The 14621-nt window shown below is 58.8% G+C and overlaps 6 protein-coding genes across 6 annotated transcripts; 3 read left to right on the top strand and 3 right to left on the bottom strand.

Annotated features, from left to right (window-relative positions):
- Positions 1 to 646: 646 nt before the first annotated feature.
- BKCO1_500080 (alcohol dehydrogenase) lies at positions 647 to 1827 on the top strand (the record flags this gene model as incomplete). The annotated part of the gene is made up of 4 exons (XM_020276905.1): positions 647 to 825; positions 877 to 962; positions 1013 to 1120; positions 1178 to 1827. 4 exons carry the CDS (start codon positions 647 to 649, stop codon positions 1825 to 1827), a joined length of 1023 nt encoding a protein of 340 aa, XP_020134131.1.
- Positions 1828 to 2236: 409 nt separating this feature from the next.
- Positions 2237 to 3055, bottom strand: BKCO1_500079 (uncharacterized protein; the record flags this gene model as incomplete). The annotated part of the gene is made up of 1 exon (XM_020276903.1): positions 2237 to 3055. One exon carries the CDS (start codon positions 3053 to 3055, stop codon positions 2237 to 2239), a length of 819 nt encoding a protein of 272 aa, XP_020134026.1.
- A 714-nt stretch (positions 3056 to 3769) lies between these two features.
- Positions 3770 to 4834, top strand: BKCO1_500078 (uncharacterized protein; the record flags this gene model as incomplete). Its single annotated transcript, XM_020276902.1, has 1 exon — positions 3770 to 4834. One exon carries the CDS (start codon positions 3770 to 3772, stop codon positions 4832 to 4834), a length of 1065 nt encoding a protein of 354 aa, XP_020134025.1.
- A 1148-nt stretch (positions 4835 to 5982) lies between these two features.
- On the top strand, positions 5983 to 8076 carry BKCO1_500077 (c6 finger domain protein; the record flags this gene model as incomplete). The annotated part of the gene is made up of 2 exons (XM_020276901.1): positions 5983 to 6042; positions 6094 to 8076. 2 exons carry the CDS (start codon positions 5983 to 5985, stop codon positions 8074 to 8076), a joined length of 2043 nt encoding a protein of 680 aa, XP_020134034.1.
- A 1299-nt stretch (positions 8077 to 9375) lies between these two features.
- BKCO1_500076 (heterokaryon incompatibility) lies at positions 9376 to 11100 on the bottom strand (the record flags this gene model as incomplete). Its single annotated transcript, XM_020276900.1, has 1 exon — positions 9376 to 11100. One exon carries the CDS (start codon positions 11098 to 11100, stop codon positions 9376 to 9378), a length of 1725 nt encoding a protein of 574 aa, XP_020134033.1.
- Positions 11101 to 11937: 837 nt separating this feature from the next.
- On the bottom strand, positions 11938 to 14314 carry BKCO1_500075 (carboxylesterase type b protein; the record flags this gene model as incomplete). Its single annotated transcript, XM_020276899.1, has 6 exons — positions 11938 to 12018; positions 12050 to 12168; positions 12228 to 12271; positions 12420 to 12882; positions 12978 to 13071; positions 13145 to 14314. The coding sequence occupies 6 exons, from the start codon at positions 14312 to 14314 to the stop codon at positions 11938 to 11940; spliced, it is 1971 nt and encodes a 656-aa protein (XP_020134032.1).
- Between the last annotated feature and the right edge of the window lie 307 nt (positions 14315 to 14621).

Here is a 14621-nt window from a genome sequence, read left to right as displayed (position 1 = left end):
GGCTGTGGAATCCCTGCTCCATGGCCATCTCGTCCAACATTCGGTCCCGCTCGCTTTCCAGCCTCTCAATACTGGGCGCGGAACAGTCGCCAGCTTGTGCGCCCGGAAAAGAGCTCGTATTTTGTTCAACAAGTACCTTGTCGATGCAGCTGATTCGGCCAAGTCGCAGCGGAGCCCATTTCCGCGTTCAGCCATGTTTGCGACATGTGCGGCGGCGCTCTGGGTGATTACTCACTCAACTTCCGCTGTTGCCTTATCACTTTTCTTTTTCGCAACGCTGTCACTACAAGGCCTATCTCCGCTTCCTGGTTTTCAGATATGGCCTTTTAGCCCCGCTAATTCCGAGGGCGCACTGGCTGACATGAACCTCTCAGCTGTTTAGTCAACAGCTGCCCCGCAACTATACGCATCTACAGCGTTTAGTGAACTACCTTAATTAGCGCTAACCCGCGCCTATCGCCGGTTCGAGGCCCTAGCTCGCGTATTACAGTGGGATTGGTTTCTGCGATAACGCCGCGTCGACGTCAGCCGCAGTTGTGCTACCGCAGCTTCGCCCTCTTAAATAGCCCCTCATCTGGTCCACGGAATCAGACAACCCCAACTCTGAAAACCATCCATGGAAACCATTCTGAAGCATCTGCCCAAAATGTCGCCCAGTCTCCCCAAGTCCTACAAGGCTGCTGTCATCGAAGAGGCCAATGCCAAGTTGAACATCAAGGAAGTCCCGCTCAAGCAGCCCGAGCACGGCCAGATCTTGGTCAAGGTCAAGGCCTGCGGTGTTTGTCACTCTGACGAGGCCGTGCGCTCCGGCGCTTTCGGACAGCCGTGAGTTGCTCGTTTCTCACCTGCCCATTGTTGACGCTGACATTTTCAAAGCCCTATCGTACCAGGTCACGAGGTCATTGGCAGTGTAGTTGCCCTCGGCGATGGCGAGAAGAAGTGGAAAGTTGGTGACCTTGTTGGTGAGCTGGACGCAAACCCCAACCCCGAGTCGTCACTAACCAGACGCCAGGCGGACCGTGGCATGGTGGTCACGATGGCCTCTGCAGGCAGTGCAACCGCGGTCTCTTCCAGATGTGCGACAACGAGGCAATCAACGGAGTCACTCGCGACGGCGGCTGTGAGTCTTTTGCTCTGAGCCTTTCCCCGATATTTTTCTGAATCTAACGCGCTGCAGATGCCGAGTACGTTCTCCTTCGCACTGAAGCTGCCGTCAGGATCCCTGCAGACATGGACGTTGTCCAAGCTGCACCCCTACTCTGTGCCGGTGTCACCGTCTTCAACGCCATGAGAAACATGAAGGTCACCGCTGGAGGTGTTGTCGCCATCCAGGGCCTCGGGGGGTTGGGACATTTGGCCGTTCAGTACTCCAGGAAAATGGGCTACCGCACCGTCGCTCTTTCTCGCGACGCAAGCAAGAAGGACTTCGCCATGAAGCTCGGCGCTACCGACTACGTCGACGGCAGCAAGGAAAACACGGCCGAAGCTCTGCAGAAGCTGGGCGGCGCTGACTTGATTGTCGTGACTGCCCCCAACCCCAGCATCATGGGCGACCTGGTCAAAGGCTGCGCTGCAGGCGGTACCGTCGTCATACTTGCCCCCGTCGGCGAAGTCACTGTCGACACCATCCCTATGATCCTGAAGGGAATCAGCGTCCGTGGCTGGCCTTCTGGACACGCCCTCGACGCTGAAGAAGCCATTGCCTTTGCGCAGACGCATGGCGTGGAGTGCATGGTCGAAAAGTTCCCTCTCAGCGAGGCCAACGAGGCAATGGAGCACATGTTGAGCGGGAAGGTTAGGTTCAGGGCTGTGCTCACTATGGAGTAGGAGGAGACCGGGTCGTGGAAAACGTAATGGCTGGCTATGTGTATGGAAGTAATGTAATGATGGCAATTAGGTCGCCACAGTTGACGAAACAAATTGACTCACCTGTAGTGGAATCCTATACATGAAATCCTTTGGCTGTTTTGATACTCACGGCTACGTCTTAATATCCCTCAGTTTTCTATCAAAGTCAGCGGACTTGCTTCAAATGCTCATACATGGATGATTATAGGTCAATTCCTTGCATTACCCACTGCGCCGCTAGACTCACCACAGCATATCACTGGATTTCAAAAATTTGGAAAAAAAATCATTGTCGAACTCTATTTACATGTCCTCTATTCTACCGCCTCCCCCAATCAACCCTGTCGCCATCTCATCACACGCCGTCATCCTCCTCGACTCAACCGGCTCAAGCACTCATCCTCTTCGCCGACATCTCCACCTTGCCCTCCACCTCGCGCTCCTCCCCCTTCCCGACCTTCTTCAACGTCAACCCCACCCCCAAAAACGCATACACAATCACCAACTCCATAACCAGCGCCATCCCCAACAAATACCCCACATCCCCCATCACCGGATTAAACCGCATCTCCCCGGTATACACGCTCAACGCCGTATACACGACCCTTACCAGCAAAAACGGCGTCGTGCCCCCCACCGCCACCAGCAGCCTCTTCTCCCCCGGCTCCGCACACGCCACATCCTTCCACACCACGGCCGCGATCCCCACAATCGCCACAAACGACGCGACGAACAGCCCCACCGCCCCCTTGGTCAACCCGCTCACCTGCACCCTTCCCCCCGCCCCAACATTCCCCGCCGCCTCCACGCCCCCCGCCACCGCCAGCGCCAACCCCGCCGCATTCAGCACCTGCACCATCCGCACGTGCCGCGGCGTGATCGTCACCGCCGTCTCCGGCCTTGTTTTATTGATGCTGCCAGCCACGCGCGACAGCAACCCCAGCGACACGAGCTCCAGCGGCGACAAAGCGATCCCCAGCAGCACCCACTCGCCGATGTAGAGCGACGCGTCGGACGGGTGCGCGATGGTGCTGAGCTGGAAGGCGGCGGCGAGGAGCCGCGCGAGCGAGAAGGTGAGGAGGAAGCGCCAGCCGGAGGAGCGGCGGAGGCCGTGGCGGGCGGTGAGGAGGAGGGAGAGGAGGAGGGCGGGGGTGTAGAGGGCGATGAGGGCGATGGAGATGTTGTTGCGGGTGGTGAGGTGGGGCATTGTGGGGTGGTTTGTTTGGTTTGGTTGGTTGTTTGTTTGGTGTTTTGGGGGCCGGCGGCGCTGGGTGGCGCCGGGTTGATTGCAGGGGGTTGGTTGGTGTGCTCGGTGGTGGAAAGTGGTTTGGAGAGGCGGCTGCTCTTCGGAGAGGGAGGGAATAATGCTCGATGAGGGAGCTTGGAGTGTGGATTGATGCCCAGAAGTGTTGGTGGAGCTTGGCAGGTTGCAGTGGGCTACACCCTTGGCGGCGCGGCGTGTGTCATTATATAGACATGATGGTTGAAGGGAATCGATGTGACTGTGGAAGCGGTTGTCCAGTCTGCCACTGGGAAGGAAAGGGCGGTCGGCGTCGCGGTGGTGGGTTTGCTCATGCTGCGCCTCGTGGGAGGTGGTTAATGGAATGCAGGAGAGCTTCGCGAAGGCCGAGAACTCGCGCTGGTGGACGGATGCGGTTAGCTGTGCGAAGGCGGATTTCCTGTCTGGGCGCTAGCGCTGTCCTGTCAGCACCTGTCTGGGGGGCGGTGCGTTCCGTGTCTATATCAACCGCAAGCCTACCACCGGACAATGGCGCCGTCAGAACCTTCTCCAGGCGCTTGTCAGACCTAGATCTTCTCGCTACCACAACTCCTCTCGGGCGCCATCACCACCTCTATTACTTACCACCTACCAACAACGACCAATACCCAAACTCTGACAAAAAAAAACAACAACAACAATATGCACCCCCGCGACATCCTCGCCATCCTCGTCCTAACCTTCTACGCCCCCACCCTCCTCGCCTCCCTCTTCCTCCTCCGCCGCCACGGCTTCCGCCAATCCTGGGAATCCTGGTTCGTCCTCACCACCTTCGCCCTCACCCGCCTCCTCTGGGGCGCCCTCCAGCTCGCCGGCTCCGCGCACCCAGCCACATCCCGGGCCGGCTACCGCCTCGCCGCCGCGACGCTCGCCGTCGACGGCCTCAGCCCGCTGCTGCTCTGCGCGCTGGGCCTGCTGCGGCGGCTGCGGGAGGGGGTGGTGGCGGGGCGGCTGCGGGCGGGGAGGAAGTTGGTCACGAAAGGAGTGGTCGGGGCGGTGCTGGTGCCGCGCGTCAGGCTGTGGGTGCTGGAGGCGCTGGTGACGGCCGCGTTCGTGTGCGCCAGCGTCGCGTATCGCGGGCTGAGTGAGGAAGAAGCGCTCGTCGGCCCGCAGCGGCACGGCGGGACGGCGCGCGCCGCCGCGGTTTTGTACGTCGTTGCGTTTGTGGGGATCGCGGTGGGGGCGGCGGCGCTGGTGGGGGTGAGGGGGGAGGTGGAGAGGGGGGAGCGTAAGGCGCTGGTGGCGCTGGGGGGGTCGCTGCCGTTGCTGGGGGTGCGGGTGTTGTATTTGGTGCTGGATATTTTGGCGGAGGAGCGGGCGTTTAGCGCGATTACGGGGAGTGTAGGGGTTTTTGCGGGGATGGCGTTGGTGGAGGAGGCGGTTGTTGCGGCGTGGTTTCTTGGTGTTGGGTTTACGGTGAGGGTGATTCCGAGGAGTGAGACGTTGGCGTTGAGGAAGGCGGAGAAGAGGGCCGTGGAGAAGGAGGAGGAGGAGGGGGAGGGAGTGGAAGTTGGGGATGCGGCGCTGTGGGAGAGGTCGACGGCGAAGCTGGCCGATGAGGAGGATGGGAGGATGGAGTTGGACGGTAGGGAGAGGGTAGAGTTGGATGCGGGGGGAAGACAAGAGCTTAATGGGAAAGAGAAGGCGGAGTCGGATGCGAGGGGAGGACAGGAGCTGGATGGGAGGACGAGGGCGGAGCTGGCATGATTGGGGTGTGTACTGGGTTGTTGCGTAGCGTGAACAGCGTTAGAAAAGTCTTATGAGATACGGCCTATGTATTGATATCTATTCCATCTTGCACCACTTCATGCAGAGTGAAGATGCATGCGAAGCCTTTTCAGCCATAGTTCATGTCTATTGACGTTTTTTTTTTTAATACTCTATGCTTAAATCGATGATGCCTTCTGTTGCACGTTGAGGATGGATGTCTCAGCTGTAAAGACTTCGTGGTAGAAATTGACCGGATGAGGCTTAGCTGTTTTCCCTCTGTACATATTGCGTAGTTTGCTTCAGCCCCTTTGGGGGTCAATCCATTCAGTTTTCAACACCTTCCGTGCGTGCAAGTTTCGCCAAACTATCCGAGCAAAATCATACATAAATCTGCGAGTCTTTGTGGCTACCTTCCAGGGCTCAGATATTGTCGGACCGTACAAACTGCGACTCCATGTCGATTCCAACTGGCTCGCACTGCGTTCCCTAGGCATTCGAGTAGCTCGCCAAAGTGATCGCCTCTCGGTGCTCGTGTAGCCACTAATAGACCCCCATGTACACTCGACTTATGTGGAAGTGTTTGATTTTGGTGTTGATTGCGGACTGACCAGCGATGATTGGCTCGCACTGGTGGCTCGGGTAGGGCAGGGCCGACGCTCGGACATAAGCCAACACGTTCGGCATGAATCCTTCAAGCCCATGCTGCATCATCGCGTCCAAGCCGGTGCCTGACGCAGGCATGGTTGCGCACAGCCTCAGCCTGCGGCAGCTAGGCGTCGTCACGGCTAGCCCACACGTGACAGCCCGTTGACCGCTCAGCCCCCCCGCCGCCCGCCGTCAAGCCTCCTCCGCACTGCATTCCCGTTGCGGCCACCTCTGCGACTCACCTCCCCACCGAGCCCGCACACCAGCCCACACCAGCGCACAGCTAGCCATCTCGTCACGCCCGGACCCTGGAATCGCAGCAGTAGCGGCACAGCGCCCGCGCCCTCAGCCCCTCCCGCACCGCGTCTGCCCCTCCCGCGCCTGCACCGCCACCGTCGCTCAGGCAGCAGCCCGCCGTGGCTCCCTGATAAACCGCAGCCCCAACCGCCCCGATCCACCACCCCCTTCGGCGCCTGCCGTAGCCATCCCGAACTTTGCCCATGGTCTACTGTGGTCCGCCAAGCCGTGGGTGCGAGACCTGCCGAAAGAGAAAGATCCGCGTGCGTCCCAATTAATAAAGCTCGATGTCGTGCATACTGACATGCACCTAGTGCGACCAGCTCCCGCTCCCTGACGGCTGCTCCCAATGCTCCAAGGCCAAGCGCCAGTGCCCGGGCTACCGTGACCTACAGCAGGTGCTGTTCCGCAACGAGAGCGCCAAGGTCGAGAGGCGCGTCCAGCGCAGCTCCCAGCCCAAGAAAAAGCAATCCACCGCCCCCCCGGTCCGACATCCATCCGCGAACTCTTCTTCCTCTAGCTTCTCCTTCGCCCATACCTATCCTCAAGCCTTGGCTTCGTCCGAAGATGCCCCCGTCCAAGAGAAAACCGACAGCAGCACCCTTGTCATCCGCCGACCAGGCTGGGCAGGGAACCCAGGTCCGGCCAGATTAACCAACACACGAGACGTCTTCGACCATGGCACCGCCACCGGCCTGTATGCCCTGGTGCCCTCGATGGATGACCGCGCCGCCGGCTTCTTCTTCTCCAACTTCTGCAACTATGTAGTCTTCTCCGCTGCCGGCGACGCCGGCCCCGGCCCCGTAGCCCAGCCCGGCATGCGCGCCGACCTGTGGCAGACCTCCATCGACCCCCACCTGTTTACCAGCATGAAAGCCGTGGGCCTGTACGGCCTGTATCGCCACAGCCGCAACCCGGAGTTCGAGAAGCTGGCCTGGCGCCGCTACCTCGACGCCATCCGCGTGACGAACGAGGCCCTGCGTAACCCGGCCGTGGCCACTAAGGATAGCTCGTTGCTGGCCGTCATCATCTTGGGACTGTTCGAGAGCATCAGCGGCCGCACCCGCCAGTCGCTGGAGGCGTGGGAGAACCACGTGAACGGCGCTGCCGCCCTGGTCAGCATGCGCGGCCGGCGCCAGCTCGAGTCGGCCGTGGGCCGCCGGATGCTCATGCAGATCACGTCGAGCCTGCTCATCAGCTGCTTGCAACGCGACGTGCCCTTCCCCGAACCCATCAAGGAGCTCATGCTGGACGCCACCACCGACGGCCTCGTCGACCCGGCCAATCCGCTGTACCGCCTGCGCGAGATCATGGTGGCCGTCGCCGACTTCCGCTCCGCCTGGCGCCAGGGTGCCGTGTGGGACTATCGCGCTGTCGTCGTGCGCTCGCAAGAGCTGGACGGTGAGATGGCCGCTCTCGTATCCTCATTGCCGCCGTCGTGGCACTACCGCGTCGTGCACACCACCGACGACCCGGAGATCGTGGTCAACGGACACTATCACGTCTACTCGAACTACTGGCAGGCCCAGGTGTGGAACAGCATCCGCACCTGCCGCTTGCTGGTTCTGAACATGATGCGCCAGGCCCTCCTCGCCGGCTTCGCCCGCACCCCGCCCGTCTTCGACCAGCCGCATGACATGCAGGCTTTCGCCGAGTGCACAAACACCCTGTACCAGCTGCAAGCAGAGGTACAGGCCAGCGTGCCCCAGCACATCGGCTACCTGTCCGCCGTGCGCCAGCGCGAGCGGTACGCCAAATACAGCAGCAAAGCGTCCTCCCCCACAACCTCCAACACATCGTCTTCCCCTCCATCATCATCATCACCATCACCCGCCTCCTCCACCTCCTCCCCACCCACCCAACCCTCCGACGCCCCCTACACCCGCAAAACCCTCATCACCCGCCTCGGCCTCCTCTCCTTCCCCTGGTCCGACTTCGCCCCCGAAACCACCACCTCCTCCTCGCACCTCTCGCCGCCCTCGCCCTCCCCCAACAACTCCACACCCTCCGACTCCGACGCGCCCCCCTTCTACGACGACCCCTGCTCCGACGACTGGCAGCTCGCGTCCACCCACCTCCCCGTCGTGCGCAGCTACGGCTCCGCCCTGCTGCTGTGGACCCTCTTCCTCGTCGGCAACCAGGACGTGACGACTCGCGCCACCCAGGCCTGGGCGGCCGCGACGTGCGCGCACATCGGCGAGGCCATGGGGCTGCGCCAGGCGAATGTGCTGGCGGATATCTTGAAGGAGAGGATCGAGAGGGAGGCGAGGGAGGGGGTTGTCAGGGGGGAGGGGTGATGTGGTGTGTGTATGTGTGTGTACGGGCTGAGTGGATGGGTCGGTGGGTGGGCGGGTCGGTGGTTGGATGGAATGAGGCCGAGGGTCGGTGGTGGTGGGTGGTGGTCGGGGTGATGGTCTGGCCGCTGCGTTTCGTTCTACATCTTGGCGTGTGTGTTGGGAGGTTTGCGACGATTTGGCTGGGCAGGAGGAAAGAGGACGATGGGCCTTTTTTTTTTTGGACCGGTACAATCTGTTGCTTGGAAGATATGCAAATCGGGGCGTTGGCGTTTGAAAAAGGGCGGGCATGCGTTTCTTTTTCTTTTTTTTTCCCCTTGAGAGTTTTGTATGACCGTTTTAGAGATACACAGACAGTAGCGTTTTCTATCCGTCGTTGTCGGCCACAAGACTATTGCCGTGGCCCATGCATTCACTGGCCTGTACAAGCCTCAGGGTTTGGGTAACGTTCTTTGCTTTTGTCCCTCTTCCTTCCTCACGTCGTCCTTTCAATCAGTTGTTCCGCAGCCTCAGACCCCCCTTTCACGCATATGGATGCACAACCTGCCACCCAAAACTGGTGTACCTTCGCCATCAAAGGCGGCAGCGATGGCGGCGGCGGCGGCAGCCACTCCCGTGCCGTCGATGCGCGTCCAACTCGGTCGACGTGCCCGAGGGCCACAAGACCGCGAATCCCGGCGCAGGATGATCGACACTGGGGGCCGAGATCCACGGCACTGGAGGCGGAGGCAAACATGCATGGGCTGCTCACTCCCGTTTCTGGTCTGAGGGGACGTGCCGACTCAGTGCGCGTTGCCGGGTATACGATGGGCGGACGGGCCGGGCCGAATGAGCGGTACATGGGGAGGGAAGGGGGACACGGTTCGAGGGTCGAGTAGGTGAGGTGGATATGGGGGAGGATAGGCGGCGGAGCGGGTCCGGGGAGTGAGGGTTGGGCTGTTTGGAGGAGCAGTGAGCTTTGGAGGGGATGTGAGGGGGGATCTTGGGAAATCGAAGGGCTTTCAATGCCGTGTCGGCTGTCTGCTGCCCGGGGTACAATCACGATTCATAGTTCTGGGGAAAAGGATGATGTAGATAGCAGATTGGGTAAAGCTTAGACTAAGTTGAACGTTTTGGAATCAAAGTGGCCTTTCTCCCACATGGCTACAGCTTCTCCTTGCATGATTCCATGGACGTAACAAGGTCCACATAGTCTGTAAATATGTTCGCTTGCAGATGGCAACTCGTGGACAACGAATGGAGTCTGCGCCCCAAAAAAGATGCACACTTCATCCCCAATGGACGACACCTGAGGGCCTGTGCCTATCCATCCCCGCTCTGTAACAAACAAGCATTGATAAATACTCCCAAACCAATCTGAGAATTCCCTAGGGCTTTCCTTGCACGGTAGAGACCGAATCTCGACGTAATAATGCCCATCTCAAAAGAATATGTAAAAAATGACAAAGAAAACTTTTCCTCGACCATAGCTATGTTTGCACTAGATCCATCTAGCGCTAGGTGGTATCCGATCCGTCGCGCGCATAGCGCACAACTGACTGCTTTAGCAGTACTTTCCGACAACATATATGTTCCAAGATAACCCCATATCTGGCTAAGTGGATGTGGATTCTGTTTCATAAGGGCATGTGCTGGATCAGGCGGTATAGAGCCAGAATAAAATGTGTCAGACCTCCAAATTATCTTGTCGAACCCAAAGCCCGTCAAGCTCAGGGCCCGGTCGGCGAGTCGAAAATCTGCCAAAGTTTGAGCGTGGGCACGCCAGAGCCTCCATCCAACACCACCCAGAAGTACCGAATTGAATGGTGTATCCCACTGCGGAACCCATGAGGGATTGAGGGACTTGTGGAACACATCCTGCTCATGCACGATGTATTGGAGCAGGTCGAGTGGATTCCGATTTGAAGATTGAATTAATCTTTGAGCGACATCAAGATAAAGCTCCTGGTGAGATATGGTGTAGTCCACAAGCAGGAAGCTGCTGGAACTGCGGTTTGCAAGTGTATGCTCGAAGCACGGATGTCCCAAAAATGCATATACCCGATCCTTTGGGTCTGAGCATTGGTGACTTTGACCATTTCGGAGGACATTGAGTGCATTCTCAGGGTGTTTTGTTCCATTTCGAAAGGTCGTATTTCCCAGATCCCAAATTTGAACAATATCCCAGAGGCCATGTTCGTTGACCAACTTCAAAAAGTTGCGCATGAGAATGCAAAATCTCCAAAGAGGAGCCCAGGCCAGGTCTGCTGCTCCGCAATGTATCGTTCCATGAGCTGCAAGACCAATCTCCTGAATTATCCAAAGCCTTTTGAACCATGGCTTCTGAGCCAACCAAACCAAGTCTTGCCAAAAGACGTTTGGTAATTTTCGGAGTATATCTTCCTGGGCGGCTGTATCGTCAATGCTTCGTAACGCGGCAAAAGTCTTCCTGATGGTTTTGAAAAGAGTGACGGTGTTGATTCCCTCGTCCTGACCAAGCCATACGAGAACAGTTTGAGCCTGTTTGAAGATTCGAGCCATCATTTGGACCTGATGGCCCCTTTCCCGCATATCATTCTGATCAATGCACACGGCATCTGCCCAGAGTATCCTGGGTCTCTTTCTTCTACGAAACTTCTGTAGAGCGTGCATCAAGTTTCGAGGGACATTCAGCCTCTTTCCTTCACACAGGATATCAGCCCGGTCGTTGCTCTCCCCCCAGGTGTACGAGATTGCTTGGTATGGAGGATAGCCGTGGATGGGTTGGATTTCAAGGCTGCATTGAACAAGGTCGTCGGGATCACCAGGATGGAGCACCAGAACTCGAAAGCTCGCTTGGTCTTCGAAATCCTTGTATTCGTAATTCTCATATTCGTCCAAGTAGATGCTTTCGGTCGAGAGTTTCGGTCGCTGATCGTATCCTTGTTGTTGATTTTGACGCTTGTTGTTGGGAAGAGGACGACGACGCTTGTAAGCACAGAAACCGTGTTGACGCCGACAGTGCGTTTTGCGATCACCGTAGTGGCCGCAGTGAGAGCAACGCTGCATCTTGCGATGAATGACTAGCTCTGGCGAGCTATTAGGGCTGTGGGCGGAACATGATTTCGCGACAGGAAGATGGAGTGAGACAGGTGTCGGACGGCTTGCCAGCAAACTGCAGCGGGCGCAGCCTCGCCTTTTGAGTGTTGGCAACCTTGCGTGAGTAAGCATAGCAAAGCAGAATGGGGCGGCGGTGCTGCCTGATCGAACGCAGCCAATGAACAATAGCCTGACCCCGGTTGGTGAAAACAGGGCCACGCTCTTCGTCAGCCTACATGGTAATGCTGATGTTTTTGCCGAGACCTTGCCAAAGGCTGTTTGGTCTGGGGCATGAGCGGCTAAGCACAGCAGAATCGAGATTTACCGCGCTCAGCGCACTGAAAGAACCCGGCGAAAGCGAGTATCGAAAAACTCAATCTCTCGCTTCCTATTCGCCGCACTCACCGCCGTCGTCATTTGTTGAGAACCACCGCCTCATTAATTGTAGTGGTGGAGGTGGCGGATGGTGTACATGTCAGCTTGAAGAAATTTGAGGACTGATGCCTTTGGCTTTGGTATGTGCTCAACTTCACATTCAGGCAGAAGGTCGATTCTAGACTACTTAGAAACCTACTAAGCCCGGATAGGAAGCCGCAGGAGAGCTTAGAACGAAGGCCTAGCCCATGGTTCGTGAGCTGTAGAGAAGAAACAAATTTGCGTTATAGCTGCTTTGTATCCGATCTACCCCTCTCCCAAGTCCGAGTCTCATACCTTAATCTTAGGCAATGGCGGTAACCCCGCTTTTGCTGCAGCATCTTTGTATGCGTTCTTTACGAGACGGGTAGGATGATCCCCAGCTGATTAGCATCAAGCACTGAACGGAACAACCTTCTCGACGAAAGCGGATGACGCAAGAAATGGTATCCCAAACAAGGGATCGGTTGGGAGCTAAAGCAAGAACAATGCTGGATTGACTTACATAACTGCCCAAGCGCATATCGTCGGGAACCATGCCTGGTCTCGTGTCGCCCTGGTCTTCAAACCTGAAGATGGCGGCGGACAGTGGGTCGTAGTTGTCCCAGTGCGGAACGTTCGGGACTGCAAGGAAGTGGCTTCTTGTAAGCGTGGGCAAGAGTAATATCGGAGGGGCTGCCTACTGCCGTGGTTATTCGGATCGAGGTCGTACGCGAACGATATCCACCTATCGACAGAAGACGTCAGCCCATCTCCCCCGCCTTTCCCCCTCTCCACAAGCCACACCGCAAACCACCCTTGCAAGCCCCGCCTCATCACAGCAACCGCCTGCTCAGGCGCACAGAAATAAAAAACTAGAGAGACATCAAACTCACATCCCCTGCACCAAATTCGCCACCCTCCAATCCCTCTCCCCAGCATCCGGCCACCCATACACATCTCCAAACACGCTCCCCAGCTCCGAGGCGTGCAGCACCCCCGCCCGTATCTTATTCGCCTCGGGCACATCCGGCGGGAAGCCGTAGAAGCTCTCGTCGAACAGACTCAGCGGCGGCTTCTGCGCCCAGCGGTAGCCCCACGTCTTCGCGCTGGCGGGACCCGCGTGTTGGGCGTCGGTGGTGGCAGGATTGGATGCATCGGCGCCGGAAGCGTGGCGCGCGAGGTTGATGCGGCGCGGGATGTCTTGCATGGCGTCGCCGAGGAGTGCTTCGCCGATGTAGTAGCTGTCGGGAGCGGTGGGGTCGGCGTCGTAGCCGCGCCCGTTTTGGGCGGCTGTGTGGTTGTAGTAGGTGGCGACGACGGGGCGGGCGAGGGCGAGGTCGGTGGTGTGGAGATTTTCTACGTTGGGGAGGGAGGGGAGGTCAGTGTGGTTGTTTGGATCGGGGTGATGAGTCCCAAGGTTGGAGAAGTGAGGATAGGAGGGAGGTGCTTACTCGCGACGACTTGGTTCAGATAGGTCTCGTTGGTCGCTAAGCCGGTGGGCACGCGGCCGTACAAGCTGCCCTCGTTCAAGGTGGTGCCGATGATCTGGCCCACACGTCAGTCCTCAACTCCGACACTTGCAACACCACAGAACCACCACCCACACACCCACACTCACCATCGGAATCTGCGCAACGCTCTCATTCCAATAATCCTCCCCACCAACCCACTCCCCCCCATCCACCCCAAACCCCACCGGCAACTGCGCAAACTCATCCAACGTATTATACCACGCACTCCCAGGATCATACCAAACCCTCATCAACTCCGCGACCCCCACCCCCCTCAAACACTCCAACGCCCCCTCCCATTCCTCCCCCCTCGGACACCCCAACGCCGCCAACGTCCCCGCCAAAAACCCATCCCCATTCTCCGGCCTCTCCCCCCTCAGCGCCAAACTCCCGGGCCCCCCACTCTCCATGATCGCGCCGCGAAACAACTCCTCCTCCTCCTCTCCCTCCTCCTCCGACCCTGCACGGCGGCGCCCCTCAAACCGCGCCTGCATCCACACATCGAAGCTCCCCGCGCTCTGCCCAAACACCGTCACGCGGCGCGGGTCCCCGCCAAACGCGCGGACGTTGTCGCGCACCCATTCGAGCGCGGCGCGCTGGTCCTTGAGCCCCGTGTTGAGCAGCCCCCGCCGCGCGAAGGGCGTGTTGTACAGGAAGCCGAGGCCGCCGGTGCGGTAGTTGAGGGTGACGGTGAGGAGGGGTTTGGATGGCGTTGTCGTCGTGTGGTTGGGGGGCGGAGGGGGGAGGTGGTTGAGCGAGTGGAGGACGAGGTTGGGGGCGTGGTAGAGGCGGGATTGGCCGCCGATGTTGGCGCCGCCGTAGATGTAGACGAGGACGGGGAGGAGGGGGGTGGAGGGGCCGCCGTACGAGGGGGGGTTGCTGTTGTTGTCGTCGTTGTAAAGGGTGGAGCCGTTTGTGGTCGTCGTGAGGACGGCCGTCGCCGGCCGGAAGATGTTCAGCGTGAGGCAGTCCTCGCTCAGCCCGTTGTCTTCCTCGAACGCGCGGTCCTGCAGGCACGCTGGCCCGTAGCGCGTCGCGTCGACATGCTGCGATGCGTTTCCCGACGTGTACGGCACCGGGGCGGCGAAGCGCAGCGCGCCCACCGGCGGCTCCGCGTAGGGGATGCCGAGGAATTGCTCAACGCCGGGGATGCTGGTGTTGGGGTGGTAGATGCCTTGAGAGGTGGAGACGGACAGGGGATGACATAGAGCTGCCGGTGGGGCGATGAGCAGGAGGAGCTGGGATGTGAAGACAGGCATGGAGAAGAAGCGGGGCATGGCTGGAGCTGAGGGAAAGATGGGGTTCCTGCATCGGAGAATTTGGGAGGGGAGGGGTATTAAGTCATGGATGTGAGGCCATGCAGGAGGACTGCGGTATCAGTGGCGGTGTAGTAGCATGGAGTGTGTCTACGCGTCAGTGATTTCAGCTTCTGGTTGGCGGCATGTCGCTTCCATGGTACAAGACATGGGGTTCGGGAAGCAGGACCTGCAAATTCATGCTCCGCGTGAGCGGTGGAGGAGATGTGGCGTATTTTGACAAGTCAGCGCGCATTAGAGGTACATGCAGATGCATCCTGCGGCTGAA

Source organism: Diplodia corticola (assembly GCF_001883845.1).
Source record: "Diplodia corticola strain CBS 112549 chromosome Unknown scaffold5, whole genome shotgun sequence".
NCBI lineage: Eukaryota > Fungi > Ascomycota > Dothideomycetes > Botryosphaeriales > Botryosphaeriaceae > Diplodia > Diplodia corticola.
The sequence above is the reverse complement of the archived record's forward strand: the minus strand, read 5'-3'. Positions and strand labels throughout refer to the sequence as shown.